This window comes from Acanthopagrus latus, chromosome 5 (genome assembly GCF_904848185.1).
Source record: "Acanthopagrus latus isolate v.2019 chromosome 5, fAcaLat1.1, whole genome shotgun sequence".
Classification (NCBI taxonomy): domain Eukaryota; kingdom Metazoa; phylum Chordata; class Actinopteri; order Spariformes; family Sparidae; genus Acanthopagrus; species Acanthopagrus latus.
In genome coordinates this window covers 26,538,529-26,555,809 of record NC_051043.1, presented here as the reverse complement: position 1 = coordinate 26,555,809, position 17,281 = coordinate 26,538,529, and the positions used below count along the sequence as shown (strand labels likewise).

Below are 17,281 nucleotides of genomic sequence, written 5' to 3'. Positions count from 1 at the left end.
GTTCATCATGGACCGGTTTCCGTATTATCGAGAGAATACCCAACGGTGGCAGAATTCCCTGCGACACAACCTCTCCTTCAACGACTGTTTCATCAAGATCCCTCGGCGGCCCGATCAGCCGGGGAAAGGCAGCTTCTGGGCTCTGCATCCGGACTGCGGTGACATGTTTGAGAACGGCAGCTTCCTGAGGAGACGGAAGCGCTTCAAGGTGCTGCGCGCTGAGCACATGGCCTGCAAGAGCTCCCCGATGATGCATTACTTTCACCATCACCACCACCACCCGGGCAGCAAGCTGGGCACGGCATCAGCCCATCACGACCACTCCGCAGGCCCGGCGAGCACCGTGGGTCGGCTCCCTCACTTTCAGGGTTACGGGGGCATCACTTGCGCACAGCCCGGCGGGTTCAAACACCCGTTCGCAATCGAGAACATTATAGGACGGGACTACAAGGGCGTGATGGCCAGCGGGCTCCCCCTCACCTCGGTCATGCACCACCTGGGTTACCCGGTGCCCCCGCAGCTCAGCAGCGTGGTCAACTCAATGTGGCCGCACGTCGGGATGCTGTCGGAGTCCATGGGTGGCGTGCCCGTGCCCGCATCATCCGAGTACGCGCCCTTCAGCATGTCAGCAAAGGGCCTGTACCACAATGCCAACGGGCAGAGCCTGCCCGCCGTGCCCGTGCCAATAAAACCCACCCCATCCCTGGGTCCCGTGCCCGGGCTGACGGGGCTGCAGTCCGGCCCGACCCAGCTCTGCTCACCGGCCTCAGCGATGGAGAAAAGTGATCTGCTGGAGGGGAAAGGCAACCCTCTGCACCCGGCTCTCCTGCTGTCCTAACCGGGTAAATTGCGGGTCATTTTTGAAAAGTAACACCGAGAAGAAGGACACTGTTACCGCATTAAACAAATCGGCATAGTTTACGTTCAGTGCAGCCTTAGGAGAGTTGTTTCAAAAAAAAAAGAAAAAGAAAAAGAAAGAAAGTAAGGTTAACATTTTGCTGTGCAATGAATTTTTTTCATTAGACCCATGTTGATTGAAATCATAATTTATTTGCACAATTTGTGAGGGCATTTACCACATACTGTAATGTGGCACTGATAAATACAATCAGACGAGCAGATACGCTAAACCCAAAGAAAGCTGTGATTTAGGAGACAAACAATTCTTTTCCAAATGCAAAACAACAACTCTGTTTCTATTTTTCCTTTATCTCTATTTATTTCACCTGAACCTTCGGCCGGCCTGTCGGCTAAAGACAAAATAGGCCTTCATGTTGTTTAATTAGGCCTGTTGCACTTTTTTGTGTGTGTGTTACTTATCGGTGCATTGAAAACGTTATGCTTGTATTATAACACTATTTATCTGAGTATATTTATAAAGAACTTAAGACTGAATCTTTATCTGTTGTTGCAGTTATTTACTCGTTTCAATCTCCACACGTTATTCGGGGCTGTTTCACTGTTGGCACGTCACAACTGAGGGGGGAGAAAAATTAAATGAACTTCCACCAGACTGCGGTGTTATTTTGAATTAAATTAACGGGAGATTGGCGCAAAAACTCGCACTGTTGCAAATACAATCAGATTTTTATAATTACACGCAGATATTAAATATTCTAATTAGTGCTCATACATCCAGAAACTACAGGGAATCATAGCAGCGCAGGTTACTGTGCGTTCAGCCACCAGTTGCTCTGTGAATTGCATAATTTGACTAAGTTGATTTCCCTCATGTGACACCTGCACCTTTACTGAGAAGTTTCATTCAAAGTTTTTTATTTTTTAAAAATAAATTTTTGGCTGTAACTCTACAGTAATAATGATTTGAGTGAATCCAGTCATTATGCATCAATTCTGCCATTTTTACCAAATCCAAATAAATTTAAAAGACATTTGAGCTTTTAGGACTCTGCACTAATTCCACCAAATTGGAGAAACCCTGGAAAGCTCTGACTGAAGAAGTGTATATTTATTATAAAACAATTCAGCAGGATGGTTTTTTAAATTGTTCTCTCTCAAGCTTATCACATGAATTGTGCCTTCCCCAAATTCAAGAAATGCATATGTGGAAAGAGAATTTGTTCAGAAACTTTCTGAACCAGTCTTTACATCGAGGTCATGCTATTATCGCCCAGAAATGACCATTATGTGCACATGTGATATGAATCACACCTGGATTGGGGCATACTGTGTGTGTGTGTGTGTGTGTGTGTGTGTGTGTGTGTGTGTGTGTGTGTGTGTGAGATGTGTTTATGATCTGTCTTGATAAGATGGATATGAGCAGCCGACATTCTGGGCTGCAGCTTCACAACTTCAAAAGCGGGCAGGGCGATCGGATCAAGTTTGTCTCTTTTGTTTCGTAGCTTTGAAGCTTCTCCTCTCCAGCAGCACAAAGCGCCAGGTTCAGCCCACTGAAAATGACTTATATTCAACCTCCTGTGCCCTGTTTAGCATCCCAAAGGCTCCCACAGCCGACACTATTGTCACACCAGCCTCTGAACAAATAATTGAGATGCACCAGCGGAGGAGAGGCGTGGGAGTGAAGAATTAAAGCCTATTTGGGTGTCACTGCTAACGAGCAGAAAACATATAATAGTGATTACCCTTATCTTCATCTTCCTCATCCTTATGGTAATATTTCATCCTTCTGTTTTCTATATCTTCCTCATTTTATTTTATTTTTTTAGCTGAGTTGATTTTATTACTTGCTCTCCATACTCTTTCCTCTGCTGCATCCAGACGTCCAGAGGTTATTTCTTCTGATCTATTACTTTCTCTCGCCTACAAACGCCATTTTTACACACACTTTCACCGCAGGGTGTCTGTGATTCCTAGTTAAAGGCGACTGCAATTTCAGTGGCACGACAAAAGTGTCTATGTGACAAGTGTGTACCTCTGCCTGTAGGTGTGTGTGTGTGAGTGTGCCTGTGTGTGTGTGCGCGCATGTTGCTTTAATTCCCTGATCAGCAGGCCTCAATGTCTTTAATAGCCCTCACTGCATTAGTGTATAATTAAATGCCACTAATTAAGACACAATAAGAGGAGTAATAATGCAGCCATTATTACCCTCCATGATCCTCTGTCCTCACAACACTGGAGTTAGATGCCTCTGGAATCATAATACCACATGAGGTCTCCTAATGTGCACATGTGTTTATACTGCGCAGGCTAATAGGAGGTGTATGTGCAGCTTATTTTTATAACGTCAGACACTGAGCTGGTTGTGTCAAAGCATTTGACAGGATACAGTGAATGATTTTTACTAGTCGAGGAACGGGACGATACAAGATTTTATCCCAGATCATGATAAATAATAAACACTCACAATAAGTTGATCATCTTGATTTGTCAATATCAGGATAATCGTGAATAATGTCACATGAATGACTGGAATAAGCTGCCCATCTCGCTGATGTACCGTCCTTTATCAGTTTCCTGATTTATTTTGAATTGCAAAAGCCGGTCACCATCATATCCCCCCACAAAAACAGGTGATATCGGATGTGTGTAAATTCAAAACAAAACAAACAAAAAAAACCGACAGGAAGTTGAGGAGGTTACCACCATTTATTTATCGTACAGAAAGATCTTATGATTTATGATTGCTTATTTGAGATTCCTCTGATTGTTTGCTTTCTCCCTAAAAAAAAAAAACAAGATGTGTCCTATATGTAATGCAATAAAAATATTTGTTTACAACCAAAAAGTAAGATTCAAGTGATTCTGGTGTGTTTTAGTTCAATTTTAGTTTTTACCTCAAAGTTTTAAGAATATATTTTGATCATTATCAGGATAATACCATGAATTACAATAATGTTGGACAGAATACACAGGACATGAAATGATCATATCGTCCCATGCCTCGCGCTTATTCAGGCATGTTGGTACGCAGGTTCAATTTCTACAAACAGCCACTCTTGTAAATTATTCGTATCAGCCAGACGTGCATATTTGACACAATCTTTTGAGTTTGTTTTAACTAACATCGTAAAGATACTATTTCATTTTTAAAATGAATCAATTCCTCTACTCGATGAGAATAAGGCATCTCACTAAAAGCTTCTCTTCAATTAAAGATAAAAGCAGTCAGTAAGTCGGATGGGATGCGGCGTACCTAAATGTTTTTGCAGAAGTTAAGTTTAATTTTACTAATTAGAAAATATAAAAAATAGAATTCAGTCATCGGATGATTTGGTGACTCTTCTCCAAATAAAACGTTCAACCTGAAGCCTGGAGACTTTTATTTTGGAAAAATACTTTTAACATCAGTACAGCAGCTTTGTTATATATTTAAATGTGCTTTAGTGCAACACAACAACGCTCCCAAAGACTGAGCCAGAAATAAAGGCGTTTAAAATGATTCAATATAGCTGATAAATTACGCTGAAAACACTGATGACTTGTGACAAGGAAGATGTTCAGTAACTCTGACCATATAATGAGTCTGTTTATTGGTTAGTTTTGGAACAAGCTGACCTCTTCTCATGCATCTATTTCAACAATCCCAGGTTTCAGAGAGTTGAAAGTGATATGATGATATTTCATTTAAATAACACAAATATGATATTAAACCACATGAAGAACTGTTCGCACTGTTAGAAGCGTACGGGATATAAATATGTATTCACGGAAAAAAAAAAACTGTTCATCGTCTGAAATATGAGTTTAAAATGAATAATAGGTGTCTTATGAATGAATAAAACATTTGGGTCAGAGGTGTTCCACTGTCGGCCCTCGGAAACGAAACGTTACGCTCTTGAATAGACGATGATACATTAGTGGTAATTACACACACTTCATAGGGGCATGGGTGGCAAATTCTACATGCATTTTTCTTAATGACCAGCAAGAGCAGGCCATCATAATGAGCAGCTTAATTCATTGATCTGATCTGCTGTTCGCACTAAGTCAAGCACACTGGCGTACATACACATCGGCGAACGTGAACAACCTTAAATATTATTCTTTGTTCCAGACAGCAGCTAACGCCGGCAACATTAGCTCTTGAGTAAAACTGAAATTTGGCTTCATTTCTATAAACCTATAATTGTCATTCAAGGATTCCTTCTTCAGTCCCAGCTTGACTGATAATTAAGAAATATGAGTGGAGCCATTTTAACAATAAATGGAAGCATGAATCTACATCAGAGCAACTATTAACTTTGTTAAGTAATTTTAAAAGAGGACAGAAATCTGTCTATGTGGACTAAAGTCTCATTATTAAAAGTTGAAATGCATCAAATTGATTTATAATTTGCAGAATCAGAATAAATTTGAAAAACTCTCCCGACGGAAAATTGACTCAGGATTCCTCAGTTTTCTAACAGAAACCATGAGAAATTAAAAAGAAGTGTGAAGTACGAGTGAGATAAGACAACAAACACAAATGAGGGAAGAAAGAAAGAAAGAAAGAAAGAAAGAAAGAAAGAAAGAAAGAAAGAAAGAAAGAAAGAAAGAAATGTCTCCCGTTGAAATGACATTGTGTGAGAGATGTGCAGTGATACAAGGTCATTAGAGCTTCATGCCCTCTTACAGAACTAATGAAAATGTAATATTCTTAAGAGGTTTCTTCCTGCTCCAAATCTGCCACAGACTACAGGATTGCTGACCTCCTAATGCAATCTGAGCAGATCATCCTTCAACTTGAGAAAGGAGCCATTGGTCATAAAACTGTTGACAGTATAAGACTGTGAAAGTACGTAATTAGACAACCAAAAGTCACCAACAAAGCCTTGCCGAGCTGGAACATCGTTTGTGTGATTCAAGGTAGATTTCAAACAGGACAGAAAATGTCTTTGTTCCTCTCTGTACTGCTTTTGTGAACGGGGCCGTCAGGATAAATAAAAAAATAACTAAATACATGTATATTTTGTGGCTGATTAAGATTGTCTATAAGTTATTAAACTTATAAATGGATTTGGATTTTGAAGTATTTTGTTAATCAATTGTGCAAAGACTTGCTGATCTCCACCACCACTGGCCTGACTCGCTGTGGTCAGCTGCAGCTCTGCTACATGGACGAACTCGTTGTAAGATTATATGTGATTCAGTGCAAGCAGGCAGCCGGCATAAGGCTACATCTGCTCTTATCTCGGTAATGGTCGCCTTTGCCATCGTCACGGTCGCGGTCTTTAACGGTGGGACGAGGGGAAAGTCATCTGGCACGTGTCGACGGGAGTCAGCATCAGCCGATGAAAAGGCCATCTGAGGGGAATTAGCATATTGGCATCAGGCCTGGAGACAGAAAGAAGCTGTCAGGAGAGAGTCCTAACGACAGGTCACTGTGGACCACTGAACATTAATATAACTCTTCTTCTCTTCTCTTTCCTCCATAATCTACCCTATTCTCTTTTTACACTTTCACTTTGTCCTCCTTCTCTTACTCTGTTGTGTCACCAGATCCTCCCGGTCACACAGGAAGTATCGGTCATTCTTATCTTTATTAACTTACTTTGTTTTCACTCTTTTCCACCTAGTCTCCAAAACAGTCTCCCTTCTCGCCTTACGCTCCTTCAACCATTTCTCTCTCCAGTCTCCCTCCCTCCCTCTTGCTCTCCTTCTCCTTAATAATTGGACACTGATTCACTGATCTGGGGTCAAATTTTATCTGCCCCCTCTGGCTGAAGTGTATTGTCTCCGCGCCGTCCTCGAAGAAAGGTCTTCTGACGCAGCTCATATCATCTTCAATCTGCCATCTATCTTTATTGGCCCAAATTATTACACCTTATTAGCCATTATTACTTTTTACTATCAATTCAAAACAGGTCAACGGTGCAGCCTTTCTGGCTTCCTTCCCATCGTTTCTCCTCTCCAACTTCCCGACTTTCTCACTTTCTCTTAGGAGCTCAGACCGAAGAAGTTCTCTGGCCACAAAACTTCCGCAATTTCATAAGAGGTTAAGTGCTTTGCGAGGGGAGGGATGAGTGCCCATATAGGCTTATTTGAATCCTCAATAATAGAGATTAAAGTGAAATGGAAATTAACAAAGTGTATCATCAGCTCTTCCCCTGATCGGAGTTTGTACATGGAATTTTAAATCACGTCGCACAATGTCAAAACATAATAATTGGCAGTGATACAGAGGAAAAACTTATAACAAAGGTTTGGTTTACTGAAACGGCCTTGGATACAGGCTGGATCACATGAAGTACATTTATTCAAGGGAACAATTTTAAGAAACAACTGCTAATGTCTGATTTCAAATATTGTACTTTTTACCCCACTACATCCATTTGGTGACTTTGATTGCTTGTAACTTTGCAGATTTTTGAATAATTTTTACAAGGCAGGCAAAACAAAATTTACTTTTTACTGTATCATATTCATTTTGGTCTTTTTAATTTATATAATCAAACAATCAAATCAGTTTAAATACGCATTATGTTACGCTGTAGCATAATTTATGCAGGTCTCAGAATATACTGTGCAGAGATCATATACACTACATCAGGTATGCTAATTTTATGTTAACTGTGCATGCATGATTATTTGATTGTACCTTTATTACTGTAGGTATATGGCTTCACACACAACTCACAAAAATATGACTGGATAAATCATCAGGAGAGGTTCAAACTAACTGGGAGCATGAGACTGAGAAAGTCTTTGAAATTGGAGCTGGAGATGGTTTAAACAAAAACTAACCCACAGCATCCACAAAGACTTGTTTGACTGATCTGTGATCATGAGCCACCAGAGGTCCTTCCCGTCTCATCCACCGCACCGAACACCAAGTAATTCCTCTTCCTGAACAAGTTTGAAGTCTCTATTGTAACTTCTTATGATGGAGGGAGGCTAAAAGGTCAGTTTCAGCCCGCGGCAGGAGACTGGAGTTACCGCTTGCAGAGAAGGAGCGAGATGTCAGGCATCAGTTACAACGTACACAAAGTCAGGCGTCATGTGTGGTTTTTAAGTGGATGTTTTGCTTTTCGTTCTTATTTGCGTAGGTCTCAGATGACATGAGCAACAACCACAAATCAGTTGACCTGCTCGTTCAAATAAAAGGAATGATAGTCTGTACATGTGGGTTTGAATGATGTTGTCAGTGCTTGGTTAAGGCTTTTTGTCGCATGTGAATGAGTAGCACACATGAAAGAAGTTATACTGAAGACGACACCACTGAGTCCTACAAAAGTCTGCACAACGCAGGTTCAGCTGAATATAATACAAAGTCTGTATCTGACAACAGCAGTTTGGTTGATGAGTTAACATATTATTCCACACAATCAATTACCAAAAAGAAGCCTACAAAATGAAAAAAAAAACTATAAACCATTATTTTACAGAGCTCCAGAACAAAAAGGTTTTACCACTAATGCACTTGACAGTGGCAGAACATTTGGCAACAATGCACTGTTCTCTCGTTAGCGTTAATTGCAGCTGTGACAGCGGTTAAAGGCAAGGTCCTCCTCTGACTCCCAATCATTTATCTCTCCATTACGGAGAGCACTCTGGGTTTTTATTGGTGTAATAAAGTCGATCTTCACTTCCACAAAAAGCCTCCTGACCCCTGGGTGCTCCAGAGGCCCCTGACTCCTCCCGAATGTATTCATCATCTTCATATTCATTCTTTGTCACACACACACACACACATACACACACACACACACACACACACACACACACACACACTGTTCGCAAGCAGCCAGGCACACAGGTGGGGATGTTATTTCACACTTACTGTTTAATTACAGTAATAGAGCATCGCAACAAGGGACAGATGTCTTCAGTGACGGTGTTCTCTTCTGTGCAGACTTTAAACTAATCTGACAAACCCCTTAGTTTCCCATGTCATTTGTCATCATTTTACAGATGTTATAACCATAATAAAATTATTTACTTTGTACAAAAACGTCAACTATATCCGACTTTTGTCTTAACTGAGACAAACGGAGGTTTGAGCGGTAAATCTAAACCATGAGCGCCCTCTTGTGGTGAAAGAACTCACATTGTTCACAGGGTCTTCCACTTCTTGAAGTCCAGAGAACAAGGAACCCATGAAATATATGTAATTTCTCCTCAGGATGAAGGTTAGAACAAGTCAAATCAACAACTTTGGAGAACTGGGGATCTTAGATAGAATTAACGTCACCTTATAGATTAGTTGTTACATTTCAAAAGGGGCATGTAGAGGCCAGAATGTGAATATGACCTGGATCAAAGCTCAGATAGTAAGTAGTCGGAAACCACAGAATAAATTTGGAACTACATTTTAACATTAATAATAAAAATTTGGTTCTTTTCAAATTTGAGATTTTAACCAAAGAAAATAGCAGAGAGGGTGAGGGAACAAGTCAAATGTGTATTCAATTTAAAAACATTGGATTCTATTATGTGGGATTCCATAATGAGTTCCATCAGCGGCAGTAAAAAGACAGAAACTGGATCATTTGAGCCCCTAAAATGTCCTGATGACTGATGAGGATGAATTCATTCTGCAATTACAGAATCCACACTGTGTTCAGTTATTCAAATATTAAGTTGGAATTAATTGTTACAAGTGAATTAACATCAATAAAGGCAGTCAAACTAATGACTGCTGTACATTAGTTTTGGTCTCACAGAGATGAGGTTTATTATCTTAATGATTACTGCAAAATCACAAAATGTGGCCTAGATTACATGAACATAAATGTAACATTTTCTAAGTTATGTGTTTATCAGCTTCCACTCACATTTTGACTATCACATGGGTCAGTTGTGTGTCCGGAATTCAAGCTGTTTAAAGGTCAGCGGTGACGGCGGCGGTGGAACCGGCTTTAAGGGTCGTGGGTGCTGTCCTTAACGTGGGGTGCTTCTCTCTTTGAAGTGCCTTTGAACAAGAGGTCAGCTCTTTTAAAAGCAGATGATACGCTTGTCATCATGACCACAACAACACACATTGAATATTGAAAACTTTATCATTATAAAGTTTAAAGTTTAACTAAAGATGTCCTTAGGTGGGTTGACTGTTTCTGAGATTGCAGGGTCATACATCATCACGCGATGTATTATGTAATAATAAAACTCCAAATGAAAATCTTATCTTAAATGTGCATGTTTTGGGATTTACAGCATCACGTTTAATACTTCGCTACTGTGTAAAAAAACAAAAAAAGAGAGAGTTTAGTGATGATGATGAAAAGCTGACATCACATCCTTGTATCACGATTAAATGCACATCATTTCTGATTAACACTGACCCAGTTTCCAGCAGACACTGGGTGATTCGATACACTGTGACTGATGTGTGTGTTCATGTTGTGCGTGTGTGTATGTGAGTGTAAAGCCTGTTTTCTGACGCAGGTGGTGGGAGCAGAACGGTGACGCAGAGCCACACACTCACCTTTAAAATCTGTCAGTGGAGCGTCCGTCACCCTCATACAGATCCATCTTCAGTTCCGGACGCATCAAGACCTCAGCAGGTGAGAAGAAAATATTTATCATTTTATCTTCAAAACTTTAAAAAGTGTTTTTTTTAAACACATATCTAAATGATATTTTCTTTTCTTGTTGCAGAAAGGAAAAAAGCTTTGGATTTGTGTGCAAAGACTTTACATTCGCATCATATCACATCATCTGGAGACAACCATGTGGGTCTTCGGGAAGATCAGAGAGAGCGTGGAGAGCATTCCTCTCGAGCTGAGTCGTTACGTGGGAAAGAGTGAGGAGGATATCAGCGTCTCTCACAATCTGCACAACAACATCCTCACCCCAGACAAGATCCCAGAGTTCTGCCTGCCCCCTCGGCTTTGCAGGAGAAGCACTCTGCTGGAAACTGAGACAGCAGAACCTCACCCGCACAGCCAGAACCAGGTAGCCAACAGCAGCCTCATTTCAAACACTACACATGTAAAGCTGAAGGATGTGAAGGATGGGAGGATGAAGAATAGTGATGCATCATTGGCTCTGAAGGCTGCACAAAAACATCTGCCATTCTCTGCAGAAGGGTATGGCCTGGCAGGGATATATGAGAGCCCCAACACTCGCAGGAAAGAGTCTCTGTTCCACTCAAAGTGCCCTGTTTACATGTTTGACAGAAACAATCGTACTGCCGCCCCAAGACTGGCAAAACAGACGAACCCACCTCAGAAAACTTTATATGGGTTTCTCCCTCAGTTTTTATCCAAGAGCCTGTCAGAGACAGGAAGCACAGAAACTGAAACAGCTTCTTCCAGCGACTCCTCTCCGCTCAGTTCCCCAGATAGTGCTAAATCCTCCCCCTGCATCCCATCAGGCACTCGCCGTCTGAAAGGGGCAACATCCTGTCCCTCATTAACTGACAGCAGGGAGAGCAGAGGCAGGTGGAAGAGGGCAGTTTTAGGTTTAAAAACCTCTCCCAGTTGCCCCCCCAGCTTGGAGGCAAGCTCACTCACCTTAGCCCCAACTGTCCTCTTCCAGCTGGACGTTCTGCAGTGCCAGGAGAGACAGCGCGAGCACATCCTCGCTTTGCAGGGCCGTGGTAAGGTGCGCCTCTTAGCTGAGCACACCACCTTCTCCACCAACACGTTCTCACCGCTTTTCACAGTCAGAGTCCGTGTGGTGTCCGTGGAAGACCTTTTGGATGACAATGAGCGACGATCCCTGAACTGTGCAGTGAGTCTGTGTCTGACCCCCGGGAAGCTACAGCAACAGCAGAGCGCCACCATCAGGAACTGCCACAGCCCCGTGTTCAATGAAGACTTCTTCTTCACTGAGCTCAGCAGAGAGGATCTGCTGGAGCTGCAGCTCAGGTTAAAAGTGGTGGACAAACCTGCAGCTGGAACACTGAGGAGAGGGACAATCCTCGGAGCGATCACCAAACCACTGCTTCAGCTACTCCCTCTCAAAAAAATAGACAAAGACTAACTCATTTTTGTGTAATCGGAGCACATGATATGTGAATATGTACAAGAAAATGCTTGAGGAGCGGGACATAGTAAAAACATAGCTTGTTAGGCGATATGTGCATTTGACAGCCACTATGTGATTTTCTGGGAAGGTAAGATAACAAAGCAATTAGCAACAGTATTACAATATGATGTAAAACGTATGCACTTTAAAATTAAAGCTAAATATCACTAATAGAATAGAACTTTAGTCAATAGTTTTTGTTGACAAAAAATGAAATTCATTACAAACCATTTATCATGCACTTGTTTGTTGCACCTGATGTTTGGAATACTTTGTAAATGGTTAATAAATTCTGTGTAGTTCATCAATAAACATTGTTTGATGGCAATTATATAGATATTTAGTGATAATGTTCATCATACAAGGAACGGGCAGAGGATCACATGCATTTTTATTATATATCTGAAATATCTTTTAAAGCTGTTCAGTATTTTTTTATCTACATAATTTGGGGAATCTTTTCTTTCTGTGATTCTGGTTTGGTGTAATGAAGTTATTTCTCTGTAATGCTTTTGTAATAATGATTTTTAAAGTGTCATAAAGGTTTGTCGAAGCCAATACAATTAATGACCGAGGCTCTCTCTGTGGTTTTAATGTTCAATACTGCCTGACTGAGGAATTGCATCTGCAACCTTTTGATTGGGTTAGTCCAGATACTATTGCACACGATCAATTCAACCACACTGGCTGGCCTGCTAAAACTGTTCTATGAAATAAAGTGTTTACATTTTGAAATCATTGGTTCTGTCCAGCGCACCGCAAAATGCTCCTGTTCCATCCGGCCCGGAACTCTACTGGTGTTTAGTCTTTGCTTTGTATGAAGAGAATTATTTTCAAGTTTGAACTTTGCACAAATTTTGTCCATTTATATTTACATTTAGGGCATTTAGCAGACGCTTTTGTCCAAAGTGACTTACAGCAATTGATACATTTATACACTGGTGGTGGTAGCTGCCATGCAAGAAGCCGACCAGCACATCAGGAGCAGTTTGGGGTTCAGTATCTTGCCAAAGGACACTTCGACATGCAGACCAAGGAATCCTACTTTTTTGGTCCCATGTTCCCTCTGTATTTCCCGTTTTTTTGTGTGTGTGTTCATTCAGAAAAGCCCATGGAAAAGCTCATATGTAATAGGCCATTTTCTCCCTTAAATATCTGAACCTTAAGTCATTTAAGACTGAGACCCGAGGACAGAGGTATGCCTTCTCATGAAAACATGAAAATAAGAGCACAATTTGGTTTAATTTAACTGTTTTCATGCTGTTTGTAACTTGTGTCACTGTACTGATTGGTTTCATTAATGAGACATTATAATAAAGATTTTGTGTTTGTGAACAAGTTTGACCACAATATTATCAGCTATGAATCAAATATTGCCATAAATCGGGGTATTTCAGCATCGACTTACCCCAAATTACCTTATTGCAGCATGAATTATTGCGTGCTGGAACGTCATGACGTCAACGCCCCGCCCACCGAAGGACGTCCTCATCTGACGTGGAGGCAAGCGAGCACGAATGTAAACATGGTGACAGTTACATGAGAGAAACGCCAAAATGGTCTTCGAAAGCGTGGTGGTGGACGTCCTCAACCGATTTTTAGGGGACTACGTTGTCAACCTTGACAGCTCCCAGCTAAAGCTTGGCATATGGGGAGGTAACTGAACTTGTGTTTGTCGTTTTACTGGACTAGCTCGCTCGCTAGGCTAGCTAGCTAATGCTAAGAGACGTTAGCCACCAGTCGTGTGTGACAGGCTGCCTCAGCTGTCAGTGTCAATTTATCTGCCTCAAAATCGATTCAGGCTGTCCAGTGTAAGCAGGATAACGCAGCCAAATGCAATTTTATGACTCGATTAATCAGTTTGGTTAATTTCTGCTGCAAATGCCCGGGTGTTAACAAACCTTCTTTGCCATTGCAAGGAGTTTCACTTCGGGGGGGGTCACACCCTTTCACACAATCAGGTTATGACTCACCATTTGGTCTCGTAATTAAACCTTTTTACAAACTCCAGTTGAAAGTCTGAGACTCACATTCCTGCACACTATCCTGGAGAATAAGAGAGCTTTTAAAAAGCCAATGCTAAACACGTACCAACTTGTTACAACTGTCGTCAAGTTAACTAACTAAATCACAGAGTGAAATACCTTCTCTTTGCCAGCTGGCTTTAATAAAATATGAGCTCCGTTTCCCTGAGAGACAAATGAAGTCAATAAACAAAGGCCAAAGTCCTTCTCTGTGATTTAGACAATGTTTTAATAACACGGTGCTAATCCATCTGGTTTATCAGAATGTACATATTAACAGCAAGGGTTCCTCTTTCCACAGGTGATGCTGTTCTAACAAACCTTGAAATAAAGGAAAATGCCTTGGTAAGTGGCAAATATATGCGTAACTATACAAAAGTAGTCAGTCAGTGCATACGAGCAGTAATGATGGATTTGTGGCATAATGATTTTTTATTCTTTTGTCGCAGAGTCAACTGGACATTCCTTTTAAAGTGAGAGCCGGCCATATAGGTGAGATTGTAGTCGCCGTTCCCATATGCCACCTTTCCTTTTATTTCCTTATCCTTCCTTATTTCCTTTTATTTATGTATTTATTCTACAGAAGAATATATTATATTCTCACTTTGTGTCTCCGATCACAGGACGGCTGGAGCTAAAGATTCCTTGGAAGAACCTCTACACTCAGTCAGTGGAGGCAACGCTGGACGGTGTCTATCTGCTCATAGTCCCCACAGCAAGTAAGATCATCACTCATGTCCCGTTAAATGCATACAAAGATTATGACACTCAGATACTCAGACATTATAGTGTTTATCAATTCCAACCATTTTAGTAGACATATCTAGTGCTGGAAGGATATTCGCCTGCTGCATGTCAGTGTAAAGATATTTAGGTTCCTCATTGGATGAACATTTTTTAAATTCAAAAACACATCAAAATGTTTTTGCATCAAGTGGATTTTAAGTTATCATAACCCAAATCATTTTCAATATCATTAATATCAAATCTAGTCTAAAGAATACCCTTTACTATTAGCCAACACAACACACTGCAGCACATTAGCCAGACACAGGAGGTCTCTCACTTATTCATGACCCTAATGTACTTGTATGAATAAACAGGAAGCTCAAGCGTAACCCTCTCTCTATTTCATTGTGCTCAGAGATCTGCAGACAAATAATACCTTCTTTCTACTGGCTCCATTCTTTCCAGGTATCAAGTATGACGCCGAAAAGGAGGAGAAGCAGCTACAGGAGGCTCGTCAGAGGGAACTACAGCGGATAGAGGAGACAAAACTGAAGGCTGCCGAGCAAGGTCAGAGTTCAGCTTTGATTTTAAGGGGACTTTGGTAGTAAGCTTACAACAGGTATCGGAGATTTCGTTAGCCAGGCTGTAGGTGAAAATGTGAAGGGTAGCAAAAAAAAACATAGCTGTGTGGAGTAAAAGCAGCAAAGTAGCAAGAACAGAGATTTTAATCCATGTGGTTATGGTTTGTCTGGTTGTGAGTTCCTGTGTTGTTTTTGGAGAAGCCAGAAATTTTCACACTTTACTATCTGTGGTTTGGCACTGCGGACATGTTCTGAGTTAGCCTCTTGCCCACATCATGTCTGTTCTACTCGGAAATAACTGTAGGAACATCAGTTACTGTCTATCTATGTTATATCTGTGTTCCTTGACATTGTATATGTATAAAAGACTACATTCAAAGCATTTAAATATCGAGAGAGCAAATTCAAATGAGTCTGTCTGATAGGACTTAAAGTTGATATGTCAGTGTCAACAATGCATCAGCATGTTGGTACAGTAGCCATGTTGCATCGTGAGACCAACAGAGTTGAATAGCCCTTTCAAACTAATTTATGTTCAATTACATCTTGAACTAGATTAGATTAGATAGGCTTTGTTTATTCCGCAGCGGGGAAATTCGCTTGTTAGAACAGTTCAAGAAGCAACATGTACAGGAAGTGAGGAAGAGTGAAAAACAGTCAGCATGTTTAACTGCGGGTGAAAAGACGTAATGCTAGAAAATAAATGACAATGTCAACTTATGATGAGGTGGTATTTTGTGTTTAAAAGCAATAAAAGAACACTTTGTTATAGAGTAATCTGTGAATAAAAGCAGGAATAAACTAGAGTATGTCAAAACAAATTAGAACATAATATGCTGTAAGTTAATGAAAGTAGGGGTACGTGGAAGGACAGCCAGTGGTTATCAGGGAGCAACAACAGGTTAAATCTTTGTTCCTACAGCAAAGTATCAAGACAGCTGCAGAGCCAGATCTGGTATCATATCTTTCATATTTGTTGTGTTTGACAGAGAACCCTAATCTGGAGAAGCAGGACACGTTTGTGGAGAAGCTTGTCACTCAGGTCATCAAAAACGTGCAGGTCAAGATCTCTAACATCCACGTACGCTATGAAGATGATGTGAGTATTATTATCAAGCTGAGTTACCTTGGTGATGTAACTCAAATTTGTGTTTGTAAAGCTGGAAGAAAGAGATAGACTAAGCTGTTTTTCCTCCACAGGTCACTAATCCAAACTGTCCTTTGTCTTTCGGAGTGTCACTGAAAAAGCTCAGCCTCCAGGTAACACTTCAGAATGTCTCTCCAGTCAGAGGATCCTGTGTAACATTCAGCAATCACTGTCTTCTGAATCAACAATTAATGTGTCAAACAAAATTGTAAAAGTGTAAACATAATCTCAGTGAGTCCGCCTTACCTCACTGCTTGTTTGAACTTACAGACATCTGACAAGAACTGGAATCCCAGTCTTTTGGATGAGAATTCCAGGCTTTTCTTCAAGGTAAAAAAATCGAATAATTAAATCTGTTAGCTGCAGCCTTAGTTATAGCATTTACATTTATATTATACAGGAAATATAAAGTGTCATACTACACGTTATTTCTATGACTTTTGAATACATTATCCCTTCAAGTTAAAATTTGATTATATTTGTTTGAAAACTGTTGGTCCTGTGAATTTAATTTAATTTCTTTGGACCATGAACCAAACTTTAAAAATCATTGAACACTGTCAGCTGTTGTTTTTCGTCTCTGCTCTCTCAGCTCCACACCTCTAATTGCTTTCTGTTTCCTTCCTCTCAGTTGGTTCAACTAGACAGCTTATTTGCCTACTGGAACGTCAACTCAATACTCTTCTCCAATCACAGTGCAGAGGAGGCTTTGGTGAGTCACCCTATAATTAGTGTTTTGCGCCTTGTCTCCACTCTCCCACAGTCTGGATTTAGCCATGACGTTGACTTTTTTTTTTTTAAAGACACAACGTCATTATTGTGACAACACAGAACAATCTTGACCCAATTTTTTGAGCAACACAACTGTTTGGAATTTACAATATGAAAAGCATTTGTCTCCAATCCTTTTGAAGCTTTTGTTATATTTC

General features: G+C 40.7%; 3 protein-coding genes and 1 long non-coding RNA gene across 8 annotated transcripts in view; 3 read left to right on the top strand and 1 right to left on the bottom strand.

Annotated features, from left to right (window-relative positions):
* foxb2 (forkhead box B2) overlaps positions 1 to 1,375 on the top strand; it is a 1,658-nt gene extending 283 nt beyond the window's left edge. Inside the window, exon 1 of the mRNA XM_037098480.1 lies at positions 1 to 1,375. This exon is cut by the window's left edge and continues 283 nt beyond it. Within this exon, the coding sequence (XP_036954375.1) occupies positions 1 to 838 (838 nt within the window). The 3' untranslated portion in view covers positions 839 to 1,375.
* Positions 1,376 to 3,639: 2,264 nt separating this feature from the next.
* Positions 3,640 to 11,489, bottom strand: LOC119019684. 2 transcript variants are annotated; one of them, XR_005075123.1, is made up of 4 exons: positions 11,355 to 11,489; positions 10,325 to 10,395; positions 8,948 to 9,811; positions 3,640 to 6,234 (listed from the first exon to the last, which is right to left on the bottom strand). It is a non-coding gene; the product is annotated as an uncharacterized LOC119019684 (long non-coding RNA). The 2 variants fall into 2 exon arrangements; XR_005075124.1 differs by having other exon boundaries at positions 3,640 to 6,204.
* Positions 8,637 to 12,255, top strand: LOC119019682 (C2 calcium-dependent domain-containing protein 4C). 2 transcript variants are annotated; one of them, XM_037098479.1, is made up of 4 exons: positions 8,637 to 8,656; positions 9,698 to 9,824; positions 10,285 to 10,403; positions 10,498 to 12,255. In XM_037098479.1, exon 4 carries the CDS (start codon positions 10,570 to 10,572, stop codon positions 11,824 to 11,826), a length of 1,257 nt encoding a protein of 418 aa, XP_036954374.1. In that variant the 5' UTR covers positions 8,637 to 8,656; positions 9,698 to 9,824; positions 10,285 to 10,403; positions 10,498 to 10,569; the 3' UTR covers positions 11,827 to 12,255. The 2 variants fall into 2 exon arrangements, with proteins under 2 accessions (XP_036954374.1, XP_036954373.1); XM_037098478.1 differs by lacking the exon at positions 8,637 to 8,656 and adding an exon at positions 9,226 to 9,280.
* Positions 12,256 to 13,362: 1,107 nt separating this feature from the next.
* vps13a (vacuolar protein sorting 13 homolog A) overlaps positions 13,363 to 17,281 on the top strand; it is a 32,333-nt gene continuing 28,414 nt past the window's right edge. For 2 of the 3 annotated variants that reach the window (XM_037097278.1, XM_037097279.1), the window contains exons 1-9: positions 13,428 to 13,527; positions 14,197 to 14,240; positions 14,345 to 14,387; positions 14,519 to 14,614; positions 15,090 to 15,191; positions 16,195 to 16,304; positions 16,406 to 16,465; positions 16,623 to 16,682; positions 16,984 to 17,064. In XM_037097278.1, the coding sequence (XP_036953173.1) occupies positions 13,428 to 13,527; positions 14,197 to 14,240; positions 14,345 to 14,387; positions 14,519 to 14,614; positions 15,090 to 15,191; positions 16,195 to 16,304; positions 16,406 to 16,465; positions 16,623 to 16,682; positions 16,984 to 17,064 (696 nt within the window). Of the gene's footprint in view, positions 13,528 to 14,196; positions 14,241 to 14,344; positions 14,388 to 14,518; positions 14,615 to 15,089; positions 15,192 to 16,194; positions 16,305 to 16,405; positions 16,466 to 16,622; positions 16,683 to 16,983; positions 17,065 to 17,281 lie in introns of all 3 variants that reach the window. The other variant, XM_037097277.1, reaches the window with a different exon arrangement.

Bases quoted from the DNA above. Each gene is read 5' to 3' on its own strand.
- LOC119019682 (XM_037098479.1), top strand. From the start codon at position 10,570: ATGTGGGTCTTCGGGAAGATCAGAGAGAGCGTGGAGAGCATTCCTCTC.